Genomic DNA, 22,355 nt, shown 5'->3' on the forward strand with positions numbered 1-22,355 from the left:
CCTGTAAGAATGGCTGTTATCAAAAACACAAGAAATAACAGGATACGGAGAAAAGGGAACCCTTGTGCCCTGGTGGGAGTAATTAGTGCAGCCATTAGTGAAAAGGAATCCTTGTGCACTGCTGGTGGTAAATTGTATGGAGGATCCTCGAAAAATTAACAATAGAACTACCATGTGATCCAGCAATTCCATTTCTAGGTATTCAAAGAAAATGAAAACAAGAAAAGATATAAACACCTTCATATCCACCGCAGCATTATTTACAATAGCCGGGATTTGGAAACAACCTAAGTGTTCATCAATGGATGAATAGATAAAGAAATTGTGAGATATATCTCACAATTGTGATATATATGCATATTGTGAGATATATATCTGTATATAATGGAATATTATTCAGGCATAAAAAATGAAATATTGCTGTTTTCAATGATATGGATGACCTTCCTTCTATAAGTGGAATCATACAATATTTGTCCTTTTGTGTCTGGCATATAATGCCTTTAATATGTATCAAAATTTACTTTCTCTTTAAGGCTGAATAATATTCCATTGTATGTATATACCACATTTTGTCTATCTGTTCATTTTTGGCTATTGTGTATAACACTACTATGAGCATTACTGTACAAATACCTGTGCAAGTTCTTGCTTTTAATTCTTTTAAATATATACCCAGAAGTGGAAATATTGAATCATATAGTAATTCAATGTTTAATTTTTTTCATCCATCACCATACTGTTTTCCACTGTGGCTGCACCATTTGCATTTTCTGCGGCAGTTAACAAGGATTCCATAAAATGATTTTGTAACATTTTTCCTGATTACAGTACACATTTAACTGTAGAACATCAGAAAATGCAGAAAAGCAAAGTGTAGACAATAAAATCCCCTTTATTCTAATCACCTAGTTCTACATTTGACCTGAATGTATCATTATCTCCAACAGGAAGGGAAAGGGTCATTTCCCTTGGGATGATTCTATCGAAAAACTGGAGCATGTGATCCAAATATAGAGCCAGGCCAGCCCCGCCTGACCTCATGGTTACAGCCCTCATCCTGGCTGTCCCACGACCCTAATCATAAATAATGTTCATGCAGTTAAGCTGACCTTTGAGTCATATTCGTGGGGTGTTCCTGGTCACAGGAAAGACACAGGGTAGTCACATTCTCTGTGGGTCTCCATCTTTAAAAGCACCTCGGGGTTCGGGGTAGGTAGAGCAAAACACTAAGTGCGCAGCGTGATTCGTCTAGAGAAACGCGTTCCGCACACGCACCACCTATCTACATCTTCAGAATCGAGGTTTCCTTTTTGGAGTAGGAGGGACCGGAGGACCTGGGTCTGACTCAACGATGAGCTCCTCCACCAAGCAGACGGCAGGAGCAGCTCCCGCCTCCTTTCACTCTTCCAAGTCCCCATTGGCTGATTCCTACCGTCGATCCGCCATGTCCCCGCAGTATCCTCCTATCACCGCCCCCGTGAGCCTCCCTGTCTGTGCTCTCATTGGTCCTCTCCGCAGTCGCTCTGCGTTAGGAGCGTTCCAGAAGCAGCCACTGGGAGTCTCTGAATTCGGTTTTTAAAAAACGCCGGCAGTGAGTCAGCCTCTGTGCGGGCAATTTGAACACCACCCAGCCGCTGCACGCGGCCAGGTCGTTCCTGGCCTTCCCCTGCACTCCAGCCTCTTCCCCTGCGAAGGCCGAGAAGGAGCTGCGGGGCCGCAACCCTGCGCGCCCGCCATGGGCCCGCGCCGGAGCCGCAAGCCCGAAACCCCAAGGAGGCGCACCGCGAGCCCGCCTCCCGCCGCCCCCCGGCCGCGCCCCTCCTTAGGTAACCCGCCGCGATCCCTTTCCCTCCGCGCCGGCCTCCCTGCAGCCCGTCTGTGAGGTGGGCACGGCCAGGTCCGCCTGCCCATTTCACAGGCAAAAACAAAAATCCGAGGCTCGCTTGCTTAGCCTGGGATCGAGCCCCAGCTCCCGCCTCTCGGTCCGCTGGCCATCCAATGCAGGGGCGCAAACCGGTTCTGCCGTCCAGCATCTGCTCGCGAACTGCCCAAGTTCCAAGGCCGGGGGAGGGACTGGGGAAGGCAGTTCCGAGGATGAGAAAGGACGGCCCAGACAACCTGTCTCCAAAGACTCATTCTTGAGTCTACTAGCATGTGTTGAGTGCTTACCGCTATGTAGACATTGTGTTAAATTCTTTACATGAATTAACTCAACTTTATATTGTGCCCAATTTACAGATTAGACAACTGAGGCGCAGACAGACGTGATATCTTGAACAAAGTGACACAGCTTGTTCCAACAGACACAGGATTTTTTTAAATAAGTGTTTACTTTAAGTTGCAAAATTATTGGCTGCTTTTTGTGACAATTTCAAACAACAATTTTACTTTTAGAAAGTGCCCTTCCAGGTTTTGGGGTTTGGTTTGGTTTTTTCCTTCAGTGAATGGCTATGTTGGGCCTTAACCAAAGTGCTCTAATCAAGCAGTGCTCTCACCTTGTTCCTTCCAGAGGTGATGTGCTGGGAAAGAAGACCCCACTGTGGTCCTCAGTTTCTGTGCGGTGGTCTGGTGGATGGAAGACCCAGGAATAAGAACTGTATACTGTGGCAACAGCTGCTTTACTTGTCTTCCGCTATGTAGCTAAGAGCCGGGTGAAAAAAAGTATTATAGATTATAGATGTTTCAGTTTGTGACTGGGATTCTTTTCCTTTCCTAAACCTAAATAACCTTTGCCTCCAGCTAACTTGCTGAATTCTCATGTTAGTCCTAATAGTCCTACAGTTACTTTAATTTAAAATTTTAAGTAGGCTATTTTACTGTCTGCAAATAATGATTTTTGAATCTTCTTTTTCATTTTTATACATTTTATTTCTTACTGTATTAGTGAGGCCCTGAGACTAGTGTTGAATAAGAGCAGGGTTTTGGTCATCTTTGTCTCATTCATAATTTTAATGGGAATATTAATTATGATGTTCACTGTTTCCTGATGTAGAAGCATCCTTACAACTCCAGTCCCCTCATTCACTCTGGGCTGCTGATGACCTTGCCTCATGCTTCCCTGAGGAAATAGAAGCCTCCAGACTGGATTCCCCTTTATCTTCTCATGACAGAGAAGCTTGGTGTCCCCTTTCCATCAAAAGGTCCTCCTCTTCCTCCTCCATGAGCTCTTGGCTATATTCTTTTGTCACCTTCCCAGGGGCTTTCTGTTATCCTTTCCACGTGCACTTAGAATTAAATTCATGCTCCTTTCCTTGGCATTCGACAGATGTGCTCTGCTATTTCTGATCTAAAGGGCAGGAGTGTTGCCTTATCCGCACACCCTTGCCTCCCTGATATTCCCTGTCTCTCTCTACTGCCCTTCATAGCTACCTTTTTTTTTTTTTTAATGGAAATCCAGATATGCAACTCCAGTGACAATATTTTAGATAGGATGGTATGAATTAAATGGTATTATAACCATTGAATGTCCCTGCTTGAAGAATACAGGTGAACAGATATATATGAACCCGAAGAAAGGGCTCTTGTGTAGTCGTTGGAAAGTTCCCCTCCAAGCTCATCATAATTTTTTTTAGGCATTGTCATTTTCCTTCATGGTATTTTTTGATGAACAGAAGTTCTTAATTTTTTTTATCAAATTGATGCATCTTTCCTTTTTTGGTTTGTACACTTTGTATCTTGTTTAAGAAGTCCTACCCTACTTCAAGTTTTAAAATATATTCTTTTATATTATTTACTAAAGGTTTTTAAATTTTGCCTTTTTCATATGTTATCAGTCCACCAGGAATTGATATTTTGTGTATGGTGTGAAGTAAAAATATGATTTTATTTTCCCCCATACCATCATTATTGTCTCACTTGTTATTTAGACACAAGTTTATTAAGTAGTCCAAAAACTGCATTTTATTATTTTGAACTGAGTTTTCGACTAGAGGTGTTTTTTTTTGGGGGGGGGTTGCATAAGAACGTTACAGCCATAACTTGTTTATTGTGCTTTATCGTGTGCACTTACATCGCTACTCTTTGCAAAATAGCCAGACTTAAGTCTGACACATCTATCTGTTTCCCCTTTTCCCAGCCACCCTTCAACCCATTCCAATCTGACTCCCACAACCATTACCCTTACTTCTACTTGAACTCCTCTTGTCAAGATCACCAGCTACTTTCATGTTGCCAACTCCAGACAAGCCTGTGTCCTTCTCTTACCCAGTCTCAGAAGATCTGACTCAGCGGGCCGTGTTTTCCTTGAAACACACCATCCCCTTGGCTTCTGTGATACATATACTCTGCAGTTTCTGCTCGGCATTTTTGCTGCCTGTGCTACGTCTCTTCAGCAAGTTGGACTTCTGTGGTCTCCTTTTCCTTTCCTTCCTTTCCCCAGGTGGGCTCATCCTTTCCTGTGACTCTAATACCACGCATACACTGATAACGCTCACAATTATATCTCCAGCCCAGATCTCCCCTTTGACCCCCGTACCAGTGTCCAACTGCCTTTCCACCTGACAACTCTTGGGTCTGCCACACTAAACACATCTAAACTGAACATTTTGTTACTCCCCTCCTGCCTCTTCATCCCCACTTCCCCCATTTCAGGAAATGGCACAGCCCCCCACAGAGTTGTTGAAGCCAGAAGCCTGGGAGAGCTTTTTCATCTTACCCCTACCTTCATCCAATCCATATGTAAGCTCAGGCAGTCCTACCTCCAGATCGCATCCTAAGCATGCCACTTGTTGCCTTCTCAACCCCCACTGCCTAATCCAAGCCCCCAGCATCCTAACCCAGCTACTACTTCACTTCCACTCTTGGCCCTTTTTGGTTCTTTCTTTACACAGCAGCTGGAATGGTCTTTAAATGTAAATGGATTATCTCTTTGTCCTGCTTAAAGCTCTTCTGTGGCTTCTTATCACTTTGGAATTAAATCCCAATTTATATCAGCACTTCAAGACCCAACTATTGAATTTAATCCCAGTTCCATTCCATCCCATGACCTCTCTGATTGGTTGCTTTTCATAAGCATTTGTTCTTTTTTTTAAAAAATATATTTTATTGAAGTATAGTCAGTTTACAATGTGTCAATTTCTGGTGTACAGCACAATACTTCAGTCATACAGAAACACGTATATTCATTTTCATATTCTTTTTCACCATAAGTTACTACAAGATATTGAATATAATTCTCTGTGCTATACAGTATAAACCTTATGTCTATTTTATGTATATTAGTTAGTGCATGCAAATCTAGAACTCCCAATTTATCCCTTCCCACTCACTTCCCCACCTGGTAACCATAGTTTGTTTTCTGTGTCTGTGAGTCTGTTTCTGTTTTGTAAATAAATTCGTTTGTCTTTGTTTTTTTTTAGATTCCATATATAAAGGATATCATATGGTATTTTTCTTTCTCTTTCTGGCTTCTTCACTTAGAGTGACATTCTCCAGGTCCATCCATGTTGCTGCAAATGGCATTATTATTTTTTATGGCTGAGTAGTATTCCATTGTATAAATATACCACAACTTCTTTATCCAGTCATCTGTTGATAGACATTTAGGTTGTGTCTATTGTAAGTAGATAAGCACTTGTTCTTGTTCTTGTTCTTGGGTCATAGACTTCACATCTTCCCCTATCCCTCTGAGGTTATTCTGTATATTTCAAAGTCTCTCTCTCTTCACAGGTCCCTCTTGTACTGGTTGTTTTGTGTATTGAGTTTGTTCCTGTCCTTTCATGGTGTTGGCCTTGCTTGGTGATCTTTAGTTGTGCTCATTACACTTTCTGTGACTGCTCTGTCTGATTAATAAAGGCTGCCTCCAGCGATGGTGGATTGCAGGCGGGTGATGAGGAGGGAGACAGGTGCCAGCGACTCATCTCCTGGGTATGGGGCCTCCCTCTTTCTCCTCTTCCTCCTAAAACGTCCCCTGGACACTGCCCTGTTTCTCTGGTCCTGGGATAAAGTCTCCACTGCCAGGGCATCCTGCCCTGCCTCTCTGTCCCCGTTCGCTCTGGTACCTCTTCTCACACTTGGTAATTAGTTCACTGTATTAAATTTTTTCTATTCAGCTACTTGGTGTGGGTTCTCTTCTTGGCTGGACCATGAATAACATTTCTGAAGCAAATTCTATTCTTCAAAATGTTAGTTTTTGTGGGGTTTTTCTTTTCAACTTATCAGCAGTCCATTCATTTTTATAGGCTCTTGGTTTAATTTATGGAGCAACTGTACTGTTTTGGGTTTTGTACTCTTTTTTCATTAACTTAGTTTATTACCCTTAATATTACTTTTACTCTACCTTCTTTTGGTTTATTTTAATAATTCTCTTCTCTTCTAAATACGTGAGTTGAACACTTAGCCAAGTTATCTTTTAATGTTCTTATTTTCTAGTAGATAGATCTCAAGGCTGTGCATTTTCTTCTAGTACTGTTTGGCTTTATCTCTTGAGTTTTGAGATGTAGACTTTTAATTTTTATTCATTTCTAAATAGTCTAATTTCAATGAAGTATCAAGAGTTAGAAAAATTTTTATTTTTTTATTCCTGTGTTTTTAATTTCTGATCAGAGTTTGACTTTTTTGATTTCTACTTTTTGGAAATGCTGTTCAGATTTTTTTTCTTGTTTGTTGTTGGAACTAGGCTTTGACTCCAGGGCCCAAAGGCACTGGCACTGAGTTATGCCACTTCTGAGGTCCCACCTCGGCCACTAATGAGCTGTGGCCAACTGTCTTCACCTCTCGGGGCCTCAGGATAACCGTGGCAAGGGAATTGTACTAGAAAATCTCTCAGATTCCTTCCAGCTCTTAAAAAAAGACCTAAAACCAAAATAACTCGGTTTCCAATCTCGGTGGGAAAGATAAGAGGAGATACACAAAGTACTGTGGGGCCCAGAGGAGGGAGGTGACCCATCGGTTTGGAAGGGATTGGGAGTTGGGAAAGGCTGCATGGAAGAGCTGGCATTTAAAATAAGACCTTCAGAGGATCATTTTTCATTCATTTACCAAATATTTATTTAGCACCTGTCTGCTGTTCTCCAGCTGCTGAAGATAACCGCAGTGACTACAGCAGACAGAAAGCCCTATGTCTGTGGAGCCTATTACGGCCTATGCTTTGGCAGTTTGACAGCCAGGGTACAGTGCGTCCCCTCTTTTCCGTGGCATTTTACCCCTATGACCCGACTCTTTTGCTCAGGCGCTTCCTCCCTTCCAGTTCGTCGTCGGAGACATCGGGTACTGAGAGAGATCCGAGTTCTTCAGAAGAGCACACACCTATTGTTAAGGAAGGCCCCGTTCTGCCGCCTGGTAAGCTCCAGGAAGCTCCCCGCCAACACCCGTGTGGCCTCCTGTCTATAAATTTCCCAGGTATTGGGGCCCTGTCATCTCTTGCCCAAAGGGCAAAGGACCTCGTCTCTAACCTGGCTGGGGACTCTTCTTTTTCTGAAAACATGAGCCCGCCAAGGGCACCTTCCAGTTCTTTACAGAATTAATTTCTAATAACTACCACCTTTGAAATTGTGTTCTTTGACTGTGTAAACAGGAACCCTCTCATCCAGCCACCCTTTCATCCCTTGTCCTGCCCCAGGAGACTGTCTCCTCCTCTCCCCACCACCAAAAAAAGAAGAGACTTGCCGATTTCTAAGCTCCCTGGACTTGATGCCAGTTACTAGTTAAGTCCTAAGATTAAGGGCCAGGAAGGAATAACGGAAATGAAGATTCATGGAGACTTGTGGAGGGAGTCTGTCTTCTCTCGAATCTCCTTTTACTCTCTGCTCCTCCCCACTCCCCTTCTCCCTTGCTCCCATCCCCACTCCTTCACAGGCAAGAGAAATATGTGTTCAATTCACTCGTGGTGTGGACTTCAATTGGCAAGCCCAAGCCCTGTTGGCCCTACAAGAGGTAAGAAGGGGGCCAAGGTACAATTGGGTGAGGGGTGAGTATGGGGGAAAGGCATTCTGGAACTCCAAGTGGCTGACTGTAGACTGTCAGGCTGAATCTCACTTCCTTAAAAAGAGCAACAAGGAACACTCAGGGCATGGAGGCCAGGTTCTTATTTGGCGGTAGCAGAATTCCCATGCAATGTTCAGTCTCCTTTGTCTTTCCTATAGTCCTTCAAGCCCTCAGAGACTGAGTTGAGCATGTCTCTAAGCAAAAAGCAGCCCGTGACACCTCGTCTGTCAGTCTGTCTCCTCTTTCTGTCCTTAGGCAGCAGAAGCGTTTCTGGTTCATCTCTTTGAGGACGCCTACCTCCTCTCCTTACACGCCGGCCGTGTTACTCTCTTCCCGAAGGATGTGCAACTGGCCAGGAGGATCCGAGGCATTCAGGAAGGGCTCGGCTGAGCTCCTGTCGCCTGTGTCTCTGTAAGCCTTTCCTGCTCACCAGAGCGTGAGTGCATTTCGGGGGGAAAGAACAGCCAGCTTCTCATCACTGGGGTGGGAGTTTCTCTGAAGGAATTTTCCTTCTCCATCCTTAGTCCTCTGATGCCTCACCTTCCCTCTGTTCTTTAGAAAAGATTTGACCAAGTTTTAGCTTGAACGCTTGGGATTCTACAGCTCATGCCCTTTTGCACAATGTTAAATAAAGATATCTTTCAATTAAGTTGTGACCAGACAAGCTGAATCTCTGGCAGAGTTAATCTTCTCCAATTTACAAGGATCCGATGACTTAATGTTGATTAAGTTAAAGCTCTGATGTTTGAAAATGCCTTGTTAGTAAGTGTGATTCCTAAATTTCAGGGGTGAGACCAGATCCATGGAGTATGAGGTGCTGCCTGGACTTGCTGTCTCTGAGCGGAGTGTGCACGTTGCTTTTGTAATTAGTTTTTTTTTTAAAGAGATGACTGCATGGCTTTCCTCTGTAACAGAGGTAATATATGAGAAAATGGACACATTTCAGATGAAGAGACTCCAAGGTTGACCTCACTTTGCAAATTATTCATGTGACTGTTTGATGATTTTGAAGACATCAGATTTTCTAGGTTTTGGGAGAAAAGGATATTTACTTCTTATTTTAGATCTATCTGTACCATTTAAATTTTTTACCATATGTATATTTACTTTTATTTAAAACAGAAGGGGGAAAAGTAAGAGAAGACTCCTTCAGTCAGTTGCACAGAAGAGCTGGCACATCTCACATACAAATCTCTGTCCTTCAGGTTAATTTCATCATTAGTGGCAACAGTGAGTTCCTGTGTGGATTGTGCCTGTCAACAGATTATAGCTTTTTAAAAACTCGATTGGGATGAAAATAGCCAGTCTTTAAGGTGATGTGATGTTCTGGTTCCTTCGAGTAGATTCCTATCAAAATCATTCAGAAATTCTAGCTTGTAGAATTTATTTTATTCTTATTTGCAAACCATAGAAGATGTATCATAATTTATACTTTATATTCCAGGCTTCTAAAGTGCCTTTTCAATGTTTTTATAGGTATTTTTATAACTTCTTTGTGGAGAAATAATAAAAATAAAAATAATTCTTTAATGAGAAAAATTGAAGGTACTGTTGCACAGAGATCATACTGTGTTCTTTATGTGTTAGCGTCAAGTTCGTCATTTGGACACGTTGCTAAAAGCCACAATTTAAACAAGAAGATTGAGGGATGTGTTTTTGCCTCCAGTGGAGCAGAGTATGAGTGGATAAAAACTTTGCCCTTCTGTTGTAACTGAAAGCAGTTTAAGAGATTTCCAGAGAAATGAGAAGTGTCACCCAAAGATTTCTAGGTTTTGTATGCGTTGAAAATGATTAGTGAGGGCGGATACTAGTAATAATGAAGTGTCAGCCAGCTGAATTCAGAGGCAAACTAAAGGGAAGAACCAAACTAAAATTTGATAAATTTTAACCCTTTGGAAAAACCTTTTCCTATTTGACATCAGCTCATATTTACATAGACATTCAAATAAAGCTTCTCTATCTATGCATATACTTAAAATTCTTGTCAGAGTGTTATTCATTAGAAGATTATACCCTTCCTCTAGTTTTCTTTAAATTGATACTTCTCTGCTCTCCTAAACTTGTGTTCATCAGGACCCGACTACACATGTAGCCATGTCACATTCTAATGCGGGATGTGTGCTCTCAGCATCATCGAGAATTTATACATGATAGTGTTATATGATATTATTACAATTTACTGCCAACTTTGAGCACTTACCCTTGCTGATGTTATTGGAGTTTTATTTTCATTTCTTTCTGCTTTCTGGGTGATTTCACCAACATTATCTTCTAACCTTTCTATTGAATTTTTTTTTCAAGATTAATATTTCTCTTGTTTATCTTTTTTTAAACTGAAGTACAGTTGATTTACAATATTTCAAGTGTACAGCAAAATCATTCAGTTATATGTGTGTATATATATATATATATATATATATATATATATATATATATATCTGTTGAATTTTTTATTTCTGCTTTCACATTTTTAATACCCAAGAATTCTCTTTTTTTTTTTTTGAATGGTTCTTTATTTATAGCATCCCAGTCAGTCAGTGTTTACTCAAAAAAAAGAAAAAAAAAACAGAAACCAATTTGGGTATTTCAAGCAAAGTGGAGTTTGATGGAAGGGATCAATTAAATGATGTCAAGAGGTCTGGAAGAGCAAAAAGGAAGAGAAGATGCCCCCCCAAGATCAGAAGCTTCCAGTGCCAGAAGCCCACACACACTCACTGCTGCTGGGCTGGAAGCACGGCCCTGCTGCCACTGCGTTAGAACCACACCATTGCTACTGAGCAGGAATCGCGCCCCCGCTCCGGCCTGTGCTGCCGCAACCACCGCTGACAGGGAGGAAGCACCCATCTTCCATTGCTGCTTCTGCTGCCAAAGGCGCTACCAAAACCAAAGAAAAATTTCTCCTTTGTGTCCCACCTTCCAGGCCCCGCCGCTTGTTCCGTTTGCAGCACCTGGTCAGAAGCACCTGCAAGGGAGTCTGGGAGCCCAGCTGGTTGCCTTCTAACCTCCCTGTGTCATGGAGGTGACCCTGCAAGGGTGAGAGTGGAGCTCAGACAGCTGAAAAATGTGATCTATCACATCCCACTCTTGTTTCATGGATGCAATACCATTTTAAGGATATTTATTTTTATTTTTATTTTTATTACAGTTTTTGTCTTCTTTCTGCTGCTTTATCCTGTTTCCTCTAAGTTGTTTTTGTTTTTCGTGCTCAAGTCTCCCTTTCACTTAGGAGGTTTTCCTTTCATGTTTAACAATTCTTGTTTAAGAGTGGGAGAGAAAGGCTAATGGGTAGTTCTGAGCACGTTGATGGGGCCTTTTGGAGCTTTACTGTAGAATTGTCAGGTGGGTCTTTTCTGGGGGAGCCCCTGCTCTCTTAGGCCAGCCAAGTCCCCAGAGGAGAGCTGTCCAACCTCCTGCTTGGACAGCAGAGGCCTAGCTGGGTCTGGGAGCTGAGTGGAGGAGCTCTGAGGATATCCACATTCAAAGCTCACGGTGCATAAGCTTCCTTAATCTCCCTGGCTTTGGCCTCCCCAAGCCCAGAGACTCGATTTTCTCTTCTCTTGAGAATCAGCCTCCAGGCTTTGCTGGGATGGGAGGAAGAGAGTCACCCAGTGATTGAGTGGTAGGAGAGGAACATTTGGGGACTTCTTTCCTAAACAGCCTTCAACCAATCCTCTTTGTGTTAGCCAACCCCACTCACACCCAGCTGCGGAAGTACTTGGTACTCTTTGTTCCTGGGCCTTAGAAAGATTTTGCCAGTACCTTGTCACGCTGCTCAGCTTTCCTCACCGCTAGTTTAGGATTCCACTCTCTTGGAAGTCAGTTCCTACTTGTCCATATGCCTTCTTAACTTCCAGGATTTTTATCATTGTTTTTTTCCTCTCCTGTCCTCCTCATCCTTGTGAATTTATGTTGAGTTTCTTACTGTGTAGATTGGCAGTTACTTTCTTCTTCACGTAAGAAAGCTGATTCCACCTTTCTCTGGTTCTGTTTTTGCTGTTGAGAGGTCAGCAGTCAGTCCAACGGGTGCTCCTTTGAAGCTAATGCTGTTTCTCTGACTGTCTCTTCTTAAAAGATTTTTCTTTGGTTTTGGTATTCTGCAGTGTCATCCTGCTGTGTCTAAGTGGCATTCATCTTCCTTGGCATTCATTGGGTTTATTGGATGTGGACTGATGTCTTTCATCAATTTTGGAAAATTCTCGGCCATCCTTTCTTCAGATGCTGCCTCTTCTCATTCTTTCTCCCCTCGTTCTGGGATGCCAGTTATCTGTCTGCTGGGCCTTCTCACTGTATCCTTGATGTTTCTTTCCCTCCTCTATTTTCCATCTTTATTCTGTCAGTGCTGCATACCTCCTTGATTCTCATGTCCTACCCTCTGATCCATTGACTTTCTTTCAACTATGTCTAATCTACTTTTAAACCAGACCATTTTCTTAACTTTGGTGGTTGTATTTTTAGTTCTAGAATTTTTATTTGATTCTTTTGAAAATTTTTTATAGTTTCTAGTTCCCTGCTGAAAATGTCAGATTTAGCTTTTCTATCCTTTAACAGTGAGCGTAGTTGCTTACAGACTGTGTCTGTTAATGCTTATGTTTAGACTCCCTGTGGATCTGTTTCTATTTGTGGTTTCTGTTGAATCGCACTCACGTGTTTTTCTCTTTGGTGTTGATTACATTTGATGTGATGCCTGACACATCTATGTGAGGAAGTAACTTGAGGCCTAGAATGGTATCTTCCTCGAGGTAGGGTTGGGCTTTTTCTACCAGGTGCCTGGAGGCACTAGACATTCAGAACCACCTTAATTCAGTTTTAGGTCTGAGATTTTCTGAGCCACCCAGATGATTCAAAGCCAAGGTGCAGTGTCAGGTTGAAATTGCTTCTCATTCACTTTATTTCTAAGGTACAACCAGCCCTCCAAGTTCTGCTTATCACACTTACCTTGGCAGGCCTGTACTTCAGCCTTTGTTTCCCTAGCCCTACAAGGTTGCCAAAAGCTTAGCTCATTTCTCAGCTACATTTTTAGGACTGGCAGACATCACCAGGAGAAAGGGTTAGGCTTAATTTGCTGTTAAGCTCACCTCTAGATTTCCATTCTCCCTTTGGTCTCGGATCAGTAATAACTAATAAGTAATCACTATCTTGTTAGCAATTTAATGCTTTTAAGAAAAAATATGTATTTGTCCAACTTTTTTAGTTGTCTTTAGTGGGAGAGTGGTCCAAATGACCACTGGCATAAAGATAGACAGACCAATGGAATGGAATGGAGTGGAATAGAATAGAATAGAACGCCTAGAAACAAACCCTTGCGTGTATGGTCAAATGTTTTTTGAGACAGGTGCCAAGACTATTCAATGAGGAAAAGACAATCCAACAAATGGTTGAGGAAAACTGGATATCCCCATGCAAAAGAGTAAAGTTGGAACCTTACCTAACACTGTATAGAAAAATCAACTCAAAATGGACCAAAACCCTAAATGTAAGAGTGACAATTATAAAACTCTTAGAAGAAAACATGGAGCAAATGCTTCACAACATTGGATTTGGCAGTGATTTCTTGGATATGACACTAAAGGCACAGACAGTAAAAGAAAAAAAGACAAATTTGACTTCATGAAAATTAAGAACTTCTGTGCCTCAAAGGACACTATCAACAGAGGGAAAAGGCAGAAATACAAATATTTGTTACATATATATAGTGAGATATGTATAATAACATAATGATGTGTATGTAATCGATACATATAATGAGACAAATAACAATGATATATAATAACAATGATGTATATATAATATATAATGATATATATGAGACAAATATCACAGAATGAGAGAAAATACTTGCAAATCATATCTGATATGGGATTAATATGAGAGTATATAGAGAATTAAAACCAACAAAAAAAAGTGATTCAAAAGTAGAGGTTGACACAACATTGTAAACTGACTATACTTCAATAAGAAAATAAAAAGTCAATCAATCAATAAAGGACTTGAATAGACATATCTCCAAAGGAGATATACAAATGGCCAAGAAGCCCATGAATGGATACTCTACATCACTAGTTATTACAGAAATGCAAATCAAAACCACAATGAGATACCACCTGACATCCATTAAGTATCAAGAAGAAAATAACAACTGTTGGCAGGATGTGGAGAAATGTATAACTTTTGTGCACTGTTGGTGGGAACACAGAATGGTTCAGCTACTATGGAAAACAGTGTGACAGTTCCTAAAAATATTTAAAAATAGATTTACTATGTGATCCATCAATTCCACTTCTGGATACACTCAAAAGAATTGAAAGCAAAGTCTCTATGGGATATTTGTACACCTGTGTTTATTATAGCATTATTCATAGTAGCTAAAACATGGAAGCAATGACTGTCCATTGACAGAAGAGTGAAGTAAGCCAAATATGGTGTGTGCATACAGTGGAATGTTATTTAGCCTTGAAAACGTAGGAAATTGTGACATGCTGCAACATGGATGGACCTTGAGGACATTATGTTAAGTAAAATAAGCTAGACACACTAAGACGGATACTATATGATCCCATTTATATGAGGTACCCAGAGTAGTCAAAGTCATGGACAAAAGTAGAATGATGGTTGACCATGATTTGTAGATACGGTACAAGATACAGGTCTAATTTTATTTTTTTTTTTCTGGAAAACTAGCAAATTATACCTGCATCATTTATTAAATAAACAGTCTTTGGAATTTTCCTCTATAGAATTAGAAGGCCTCTTTTATTATATATTAAGTTCCCATAAATTCTTATGCCTATTTCTGCACACTCTCTATTCTGTTAGCTATAGCAAAAAACTGGAAACTACCGGAATGGTTAAATAATGTGTGGTTTATCCATACCATGAAATATGGCATATCTATATTATGTAGCTATTAAAATTAATAAATCTATTGACCTGGAGGGTTTTCATGAAATAATAAGTCTTTTTAAGAGCAAATTATAAAGTATGATGGATATAGTGTAAAGCACTTTTTTTTTTTCAAAAAAGAGGGAATAAAACTCTCATCTGTAGGTGCACAACTCTGAATATATTATTTTTTTTAATAATTTAAAATTTGTGTTTGTCAATGTTTGCAAGGATATAGAGAGAAATGTCGGAAGATACAACCTGAACTTAATATTGAGGTGGAGTGGCAAAGAAAGTGGTGACTGTTAACTCTTCCTCTCTGTTGTCAAATATATTGCAACAAGAATATTAGTTTTGTAATTCTAAACCCTCAATAGAATATTTTTTCAAATTTTGTAATATTATATCTTCCCAATGAAAAAGAAAAAAAGTTCATAGAAAGATATTTAATAGTTTTTTTTTTAAATCAGGATTAGAGAGATTTGCAACACTCAGGCTCACCTCCAAACTCCAAGGAGGCAAGAACAGCCCAGGAGGAAACCTGAAGGGAAAGAAACCCCCCAGTCACCTCACACCAGTCGGAATGGCCACCATCAAAAAGTCTACAAATAATAAATGCTGGGAAGGGTGTGGAGAAAAGGAAACCTTCCTACACTGTTGGTGGAAATGTAGTTTGGTGCAGCTACTATGGAGGACAGTATGGAGGTTCCTTTAAAAACTAAAAATAGACTTACCATATGATCCAGCAATCCCACTTCTGGGCACATATCCAGAGAAAACTAATTCAAATAGATACATGCACCCCAGTATTCATAGCAGCATTATTTACAATAGCCAAGATATGGAAGCAACCTAAGTGTCGATCGACAGATGACTGGCTAAAGAAGTTGTATATATACACAATGGAATACTACTCAGCCACAAAAAGAATGAAATATTGCTATTTGCAACAACAGGTATGGACCCAGAAGTTATACTAAGTGAAGTAAATCAGACAGAGAAAGACAAATATATGATATCACTTACATGTGGAATCTAAAAAAAGATACAAATGAACTTATTTACAAAACAGAAATAGACTCACAGACATGGAAAACAAACTTACGGTTACCAAAGGGGAAAGTGGGAGGAGGGATAAATTAGGAATTTGGGATTAGCAGATACCCACTACTACATATAAAACAGATAAACAAGGTCCTACTGCATAGAACAGGGAACTATATTTAATATGTTATAATAACCTATAATGAAAAAGAATCTGAAAAAGAATAGATATATACTGAAATACTTTGCTGTACAACTGAAACATTGTAAATCAACTATACTTCAATTTTTTAAAAAAGGAATAAAAACAATTAGATTGTTACAATGGCAGCATCTATGCAGGCATTTAGATTAGAAAATAATTGTAAAAACAAAGAGACTGAGCACATTGGTCAAGAATCCTCCTTTTCCAAAGGCTTTCATGTGGCTGATTCTCGCTTGTCCTTCCTGACAACCGTGAGGTGTGTTGGGACCCCACCTTCCATATAAGGCAGTGAAACAGCAGAGTAGGAAAGACCCCAGGCCTGGCACTGGCAGCCCCAGGTCTGAAGCCCGACTCTGACTATGGCTCTGTGACCCGGGCAAGCTGCTCATACGCTGGCAGCCCCAGTGCGGGGTCTGGCAGCGCCTACCACCCTGTAAACAGAAGCAACTGCTATTGTTATTATGGTTCCATAGCGATGCATTCAGGGAGACTGAGCAGCCATGTGGCCGAGACCTGAACACAGCCTGCGGACCCAAGTCACAGGCTTGGACACCCTGGTACCAAGCAAGGAGCACGGCCACACAGACTGGGTGTCGGCCCTCAAATCGCCTTCTCAGGGAGCCCTAATTCAGGACGGCTATGTGAGGGTGGCTCGGGGGGCAGTGGTCTCAGGGGCTGAGACTTGGTGGGGCTTAGATGCTTTAAGTAATTCTGAAAGGTTGTCACTAGCTATTGAATAAAATTGGTCACCCTCAGTTCCCAAGCAGAGAGACTAACATACCATAACATCTTGAATTTATTTGGTGTCTTTCTGCCAGGGAGATCAAAGGACTTGAAAATAATTTCCTCTAAACTTTTCTGAGAAAGAAGCCAGTGGGGAAAAAACCCATTTCACCTATGATCTACACTTGACATCAGCCACAATCTCTGAGATTTTATAACTGTGTTTTAACAAAAGGCTTTTGCACGTATCCCCAGTGGCACTCTGGGAAGTAAACAGACAGGTGGGACTGACCTCATTTTATGGATGGGCAAGTGGGATCCCAGGCAGCCTGAGTGCCTTTCCCAAGTGAGGACTTTCCCATTATGCACCGCTACCCATTGGTACCTCCATGCATTGCTGTGTTTGCTATTTCCTCCTTCCCAGGGATCCCCCAAATTCCTCCTGTGTTCTCAACCCCTCTATCTCCCCTTTGCATTCAGCTTCTTGCTCTTCACAGGACATTTCTCCTTTTCTACAAACGTGGCCATGTCCTTCCAGCTGCAAAACTCTTCCCCTGACCCTGCTGCCCCTCCTCCTAGCCACCCCAGCCCCGACCCTTCCTCTCCCTGACAAGCTTCCCCCGGGCTATCGACAGTGGTTTCTTCTGTTTTTCTCACCACATATTCCTGAGCCTACCGGAGGACTTTCACCTTCACTCTACGCTGCAGCTGCTCAGCAAGCATCGCTGTCAATTTCAATAATAACCACCATACATCGAGGGGTCTCCTGATGCAGGCACTGTGCCATCCACCCTTAGATGACCTTGGGAGATGGGTACTGTTAGCCCAGGTTACAGATGCAGCAACTGAGGCTCACAGTATCTGGTTCACAACAATCTGATTCTAAAGCTGGTGCCTCTCCTGATTTGCCACAGTACCTCTTGCTGGTGCTGCACTATAAGCCTGGCCCAAGGTTAATCCTCCCCACCCTACCCCCAACCCTCAGCGGCTCCCCTCTCCTGCCCTCCAGGCCACCTGCTTCCTGAACTTCTTCCTTTGTCCCTTTGCATTACATCCCTGCACTCTAGGGGTGGAACAAACACAGATCCTGGGGTCAGATCAGGGTCTTGATCTAGGCTCTGCCCCTTTGAGCTGTTTGACCTTGGGTGACTTAATTGCCTTTGAAATATTATTTCCCTCCACCATAAACTGGGTGTCACGGTATCTTTCTCACAGGTCTGCTGTGGGGATTAAATGAATAAGGTACATAAAATATGCAGGAAATGCTCAATAAATATTTGCTTGAATTCTGATTTAGAGAGCTTCTGATTCATGCAACTACAGGGGGAAAATTAGCTCAACAGAAGGGCTGACTTCATAAAAGAGTATCAAAAAATCAGATAAAGACAGATGAGTTTATATACATACATATATATATATATATATATATATATATATATATATATATATATATATATATATACACACACACATACATATATATTTTTTACTGTTGTTTCTTTGGACTCATTTTACAAATGAAAACCCAGCTTAGTGGCTGGAGTGAGGGAATTCTTTCCAATATTCTCAGCCCCCTAGCCCTGGTCAGGGGTTCAATAAAGCATTGTGTCGTGGAGTGTGACAGGGGGCGAACAAAAACATGATTAAAGATCTGGCTCTTAGAGTAACTCTTTTGTTCTCTGAAGGTGATTAGGTATCTCTGAGTTGTGCTTCTTGTCCTATGATTCTTGTTAACACCCAGATGAATTTTATTTCTTAAGGGAGAAAATGGCTTAAAACAAATCCTCCTTATCCTTATCTATATATATATAATGTTGGCATTGGGAGACTATGCAATTTCTAGGTTCCTCTTGGCTTGAAGAATTTCTCTATGTACGTGAAATAAATGCAGATTTAAAATGGTAGCGTTCCACCGTGGGGCCAGGGCAGCTGGAATCATTCAGTGATTCCTTCTTGTTGGTTCACTGGCATTCTAGTTCTAAGAGAAGACAAAATTTTATTTCAAAACTAAACTTTGAAGTTTTAAAGTCAAAGCAGGAAAAAAAATTTCCTAGGCCAGAAGAAAAGATTTAAATTTTTGAAGAGCTCATCAGCATTTCAAGGGTCAGGATAAGCCAGTGGAATTGACTTTTCTGTTTTCAGCTCAAGCACCGCCACCCTCAGCCTCCCCAGGTCCCCCTTCCTGTATCTCTGCCTCAGACCGGTGGCCACAGCTCCGGGGTCTGAAATGCTCTCAGTCCTCTTCTGGTTTTTCTCTCTCTCTCAGGGTCCATTTGTCCATCTTCACGACTCCCTTTTGGCCCCTCCCCTGTGGTGCTGGCCTGAATATAGAAGTTTGATTGCTGGCTCACAGTTTTTTAATGGCTAAGTAGATTTCTTGATGTGCTCTCCATAGTAGGGTTGTCATGGAGAAGTGTGAGGGGAGAAAGAAGTGAAAAGAGAAGGCTGAGGAAGAAATTGAACACAAGGGTCCTCGGGACTGTTGGAGAACACCCCTTCTTAGAGGGCACCCCAAGGAGGAACAGGGTGAAATTGCAGGAGGAACATCTGGGTGCCAAGGACTTGGCATCAGCTCCCCTGGAGAGGCAGTCATTCATGGTCATTGTCTGTCACCTTCTGGAGGATTGCAGGGGGGGAGGTGTTGGAGCAGGAAGAGTTCAGCCCTGCATCAGGCAGATGGGGCTTGGACCATGGTTCTGCTACTTAGAGCAGCGTGACTCTCTGGGCAAGTCACTCAAGCTAAGCTCTGAGAGCCTCATTTGCAAGAAATGAACAATGCTACCTGCCCTGTGGAGGTGTAAGGGTCAAATGTATTCTGAAAACACCTGCTAGTCTTTCCTCTCTCTCCTTTTGTGGTAGCCCTTCACTGGTCTGTTATTCTGGAAGCTTGCTATTAAGCCAGTTTGGAACCCCAAACACATTTACTCATAAAAACCAATAGCCCTGAGCTTTGTGAAGTCTGGTCCTGAAGCCAGCCTACCTTACCTTGCCATCTCCCGTCTCTTCCCATCACCCCCATTCATGGACCTGACTTTGAAGCCATGGTGGGATCCTCAGCTGTCTTCCAAACCCACCCCACCCCCCAGCTTTCCTACCCACAAACTCTTTTTTTTTTTGGAGGAGGAGGAAGGTAATTAGGTTTATTTATTTATTTATTTATTTACTTACTTATTTATTTAATGGCAGTACTGAGGGTTGAACCCAGAACCTTGTGCTCACTAAGCATGAGCTCTACCACTGAGCTATAAACTCCCCCCACCTCCCCACAAAGTTTTACTCCTTCATCCTGGAATCTCAGACCTTGGCTGAGAAGCACCCAACATGTCAACATCCAGGTGAAATCCAAATCCAGCTCCTCTGTTCTCTGATGAGCTGTTCATAATGGATTTCTCTCTTGTCTGAATTCCCATTCCACTTCACCTAAGATGGTCATAGTAGCTTTATAATAAAAGTCACAGCATATTGCCTTTTGTGGCCGATATAGTGGGAACATCATATTCTTATACCCCTCACGCTGTTCAATAACCATCTGTTGCTGAATAAATGAATGAAAATAGCTATATTTGTTGAGTGCATGCTATATGTCAGGTAGTGTGTGCTATGCCTTTTATATGCATTTCCTCATGTAATTATCACAGAAAGGTTAAAAGGATGTATTTTGGTCTCCCACGTCTGTGTGAAGCTAAGGCTCAGATGGATTAAGTAACTTTCCCAAGGTCAAGAATCCAAGGATTCCAACTTAAGGATGTATGATTCCAAGCCCTGGGCTCCTTCCCAGGAGAGATAGCCTCAATTAAAAATAAATAAAAGCAGATAAAATCAACTACCTGGGACATTTACCACCTCAGGTTTGGGTGAGACTTTCAGCAACGTCCCAGGCCAACAGACGGCTCTTTTCTGACCACGGGGGTAGGCTCAAATAAGCGAGGCAGCCTGAGTCCAAACGTGAGGTCCCCTAAATGATGCAGAAAACGTTTATGCCACTAGAGGGCTCCCTCCCCCTTAGGCAACAAGTGCAGCCCGGAACGTGCCCGCAGACTCAGCTGCCGGGAGCCAGCTCTGGGCTCCACTTCACCTCCCTCAAACTCAACCGATTTTACCGAAATCTCAGGGTCAGCGCAGAAGTTGGTCGGCCTGGGGGAATCCCTAGGGCAGTGCCCCAAGCTGAAACAGTGGGGGAAGGAGGAGCCACTGCCCCTTAGTTTTCATAGTCACGTCCTGGCCTACTCTGGGTTGGGATGCTTTGGGGGTAGTCCCTAGGCTCATCTGGGGACTCTCTGCATACCATGCTTACCATGGGGGAGACGGCAGGGAAATAATCCTTCCTCCCAGCAGAAGTAGAGACTCTATGGGGGTAATCCAGAAGTGAAGCCCCAAATGCCAGCCAAGCCTGCCGGACTGCAAAGCAAGCGGCCCAAGGAGACCTCACTTCAGCGGGCAGTGGGGGCGGGCGCCCGGGGAAATTTTTGCTGAGACAGGGAGGGGGGACCCTCTGGAGTAGTGAAGCACCATTTTGTTTGAAATTACCCCTCAGAGAGAAACATATCTGCTGGCTACAGCAAGGGAACTCCCTCACCTTCACTCCTTCCAGGGAGTCTGTCAGGGGAGGGGCTTCTGCCACAGCCTCTTGGGGTTCCCCGGGGAACCCTGGTATGAGGTTGAAGTGAGGCCTCAGTGCATTTTAACACCTTATCGATAACAACACCTTCGGAGTGACATTAAGTGAAAAGAGGCAAATTACTAAGCCGTATCTCAGCTATTATTACAACTACATGAAATAACATACACGGTAAAGGCTCCAGAGGGGGTCGGGAAGGTGGTACAAAAGGCCTGGTGATTCTCTCCTTTTTTAGATTTGCTGATTTTGTTAAACGACATGTTTATTCAAAACGTGAGGGGGGAAAAAGGTGAAGCGAATGTAAACTGAGTTATAAAACATTTCCAGACGCTTCACCATGCCCTGAAAGGAGATGTCAGAAATGGAACAGGCAGCTGGACCTGAGAGCTCTGGATGGAGAAAGAAGCCATTGCTCAACGCTGCTGAGATAATGAACTCCTGATTCGAGGCCCCAGAGGGAAGAAATGAGCACTTAGGTGGCCCCGAGTTGCCATCCACGTTGTACGTGAGAACATTTTCCAATAACTACACCCCCGCCCTCTCCATCCTGCAGTCCTGCTGAGCGCCCATTTCGATGGCGTCGGACTGGGTCTTGAAGGGAGCCAAGCGACCTTAGCCAGGCCTGGCAGCAGCTGGGAAGAGGCGACTGGGGCATTGTTTCAGCCCCTCGGGTGGGGTCCTGCAAGGGGAGGGGACGCGCTAGCCCTCCCAGGGGACGCGTGCATCAGCTCGTCCCAGTGCCTGGGCTTTGTGAAGTGTCTTGAGTTACCATGGAAATCCAAAGGAACGCGGAGAAGGGCGCGAGGGGGTCGGCGGGTTCTCGGGTCGTGCCCTCCATCCCCTCTTGGACCCGGGCCCTGCAGCAAGGCCTATCGGGAGTTGTAGTCCCAAGGCGGCGGCCGCGCGCAGCGCGGAGGATGTAGGGCGCCACGGGTCCCCGCCTCCCCCGAACCTGCTAGC

At 42.8% G+C, this 22,355-nt stretch overlaps 1 protein-coding gene across 1 annotated transcript; it reads left to right on the forward strand.

Moving 5' to 3' along the window:
- The first annotated feature begins 1,541 nt into the window (after nucleotides 1–1,541).
- Nucleotides 1,542–9,904, forward strand: CENPA (centromere protein A). The gene is made up of 5 exons (XM_010948516.3): nucleotides 1,542–1,829; nucleotides 7,190–7,281; nucleotides 7,798–7,875; nucleotides 8,182–8,337; nucleotides 8,713–9,904. The coding sequence occupies exons 1-4, from the start codon at nucleotides 1,739–1,741 to the stop codon at nucleotides 8,314–8,316; spliced, it is 396 nt and encodes a 131-aa protein (XP_010946818.2). The 5' UTR covers nucleotides 1,542–1,738; the 3' UTR covers nucleotides 8,317–8,337; nucleotides 8,713–9,904.
- The last annotated feature ends 12,451 nt before the right edge of the window (nucleotides 9,905–22,355 follow it).

Source organism: Camelus bactrianus, chromosome 15 (assembly GCF_048773025.1).
Source record: "Camelus bactrianus isolate YW-2024 breed Bactrian camel chromosome 15, ASM4877302v1, whole genome shotgun sequence".
NCBI lineage: Eukaryota > Metazoa > Chordata > Mammalia > Artiodactyla > Camelidae > Camelus > Camelus bactrianus.

What these genes read in the sequence shown, in the direction of transcription:
- CENPA (XM_010948516.3), top strand. Translation starts at nt 1,739, where the DNA reads ATGGGCCCGCGCCGGAGCCGCAAGCCCGAAACCCCAAGGAGGCGCACC. An exon ending in CCGGCCGCGCCCCTCCTTAG is followed by an intron (nt 1,830 to 7,189) that starts GTAACCCGCCGC and finishes CCTCCCTTCCAG; the next exon opens with TTCGTCGTCGGAGACATCGG. An exon ending in CCCTGTTGGCCCTACAAGAG is followed by an intron (nt 7,876 to 8,181) that starts GTAAGAAGGGGG and finishes TTCTGTCCTTAG; the next exon opens with GCAGCAGAAGCGTTTCTGGT.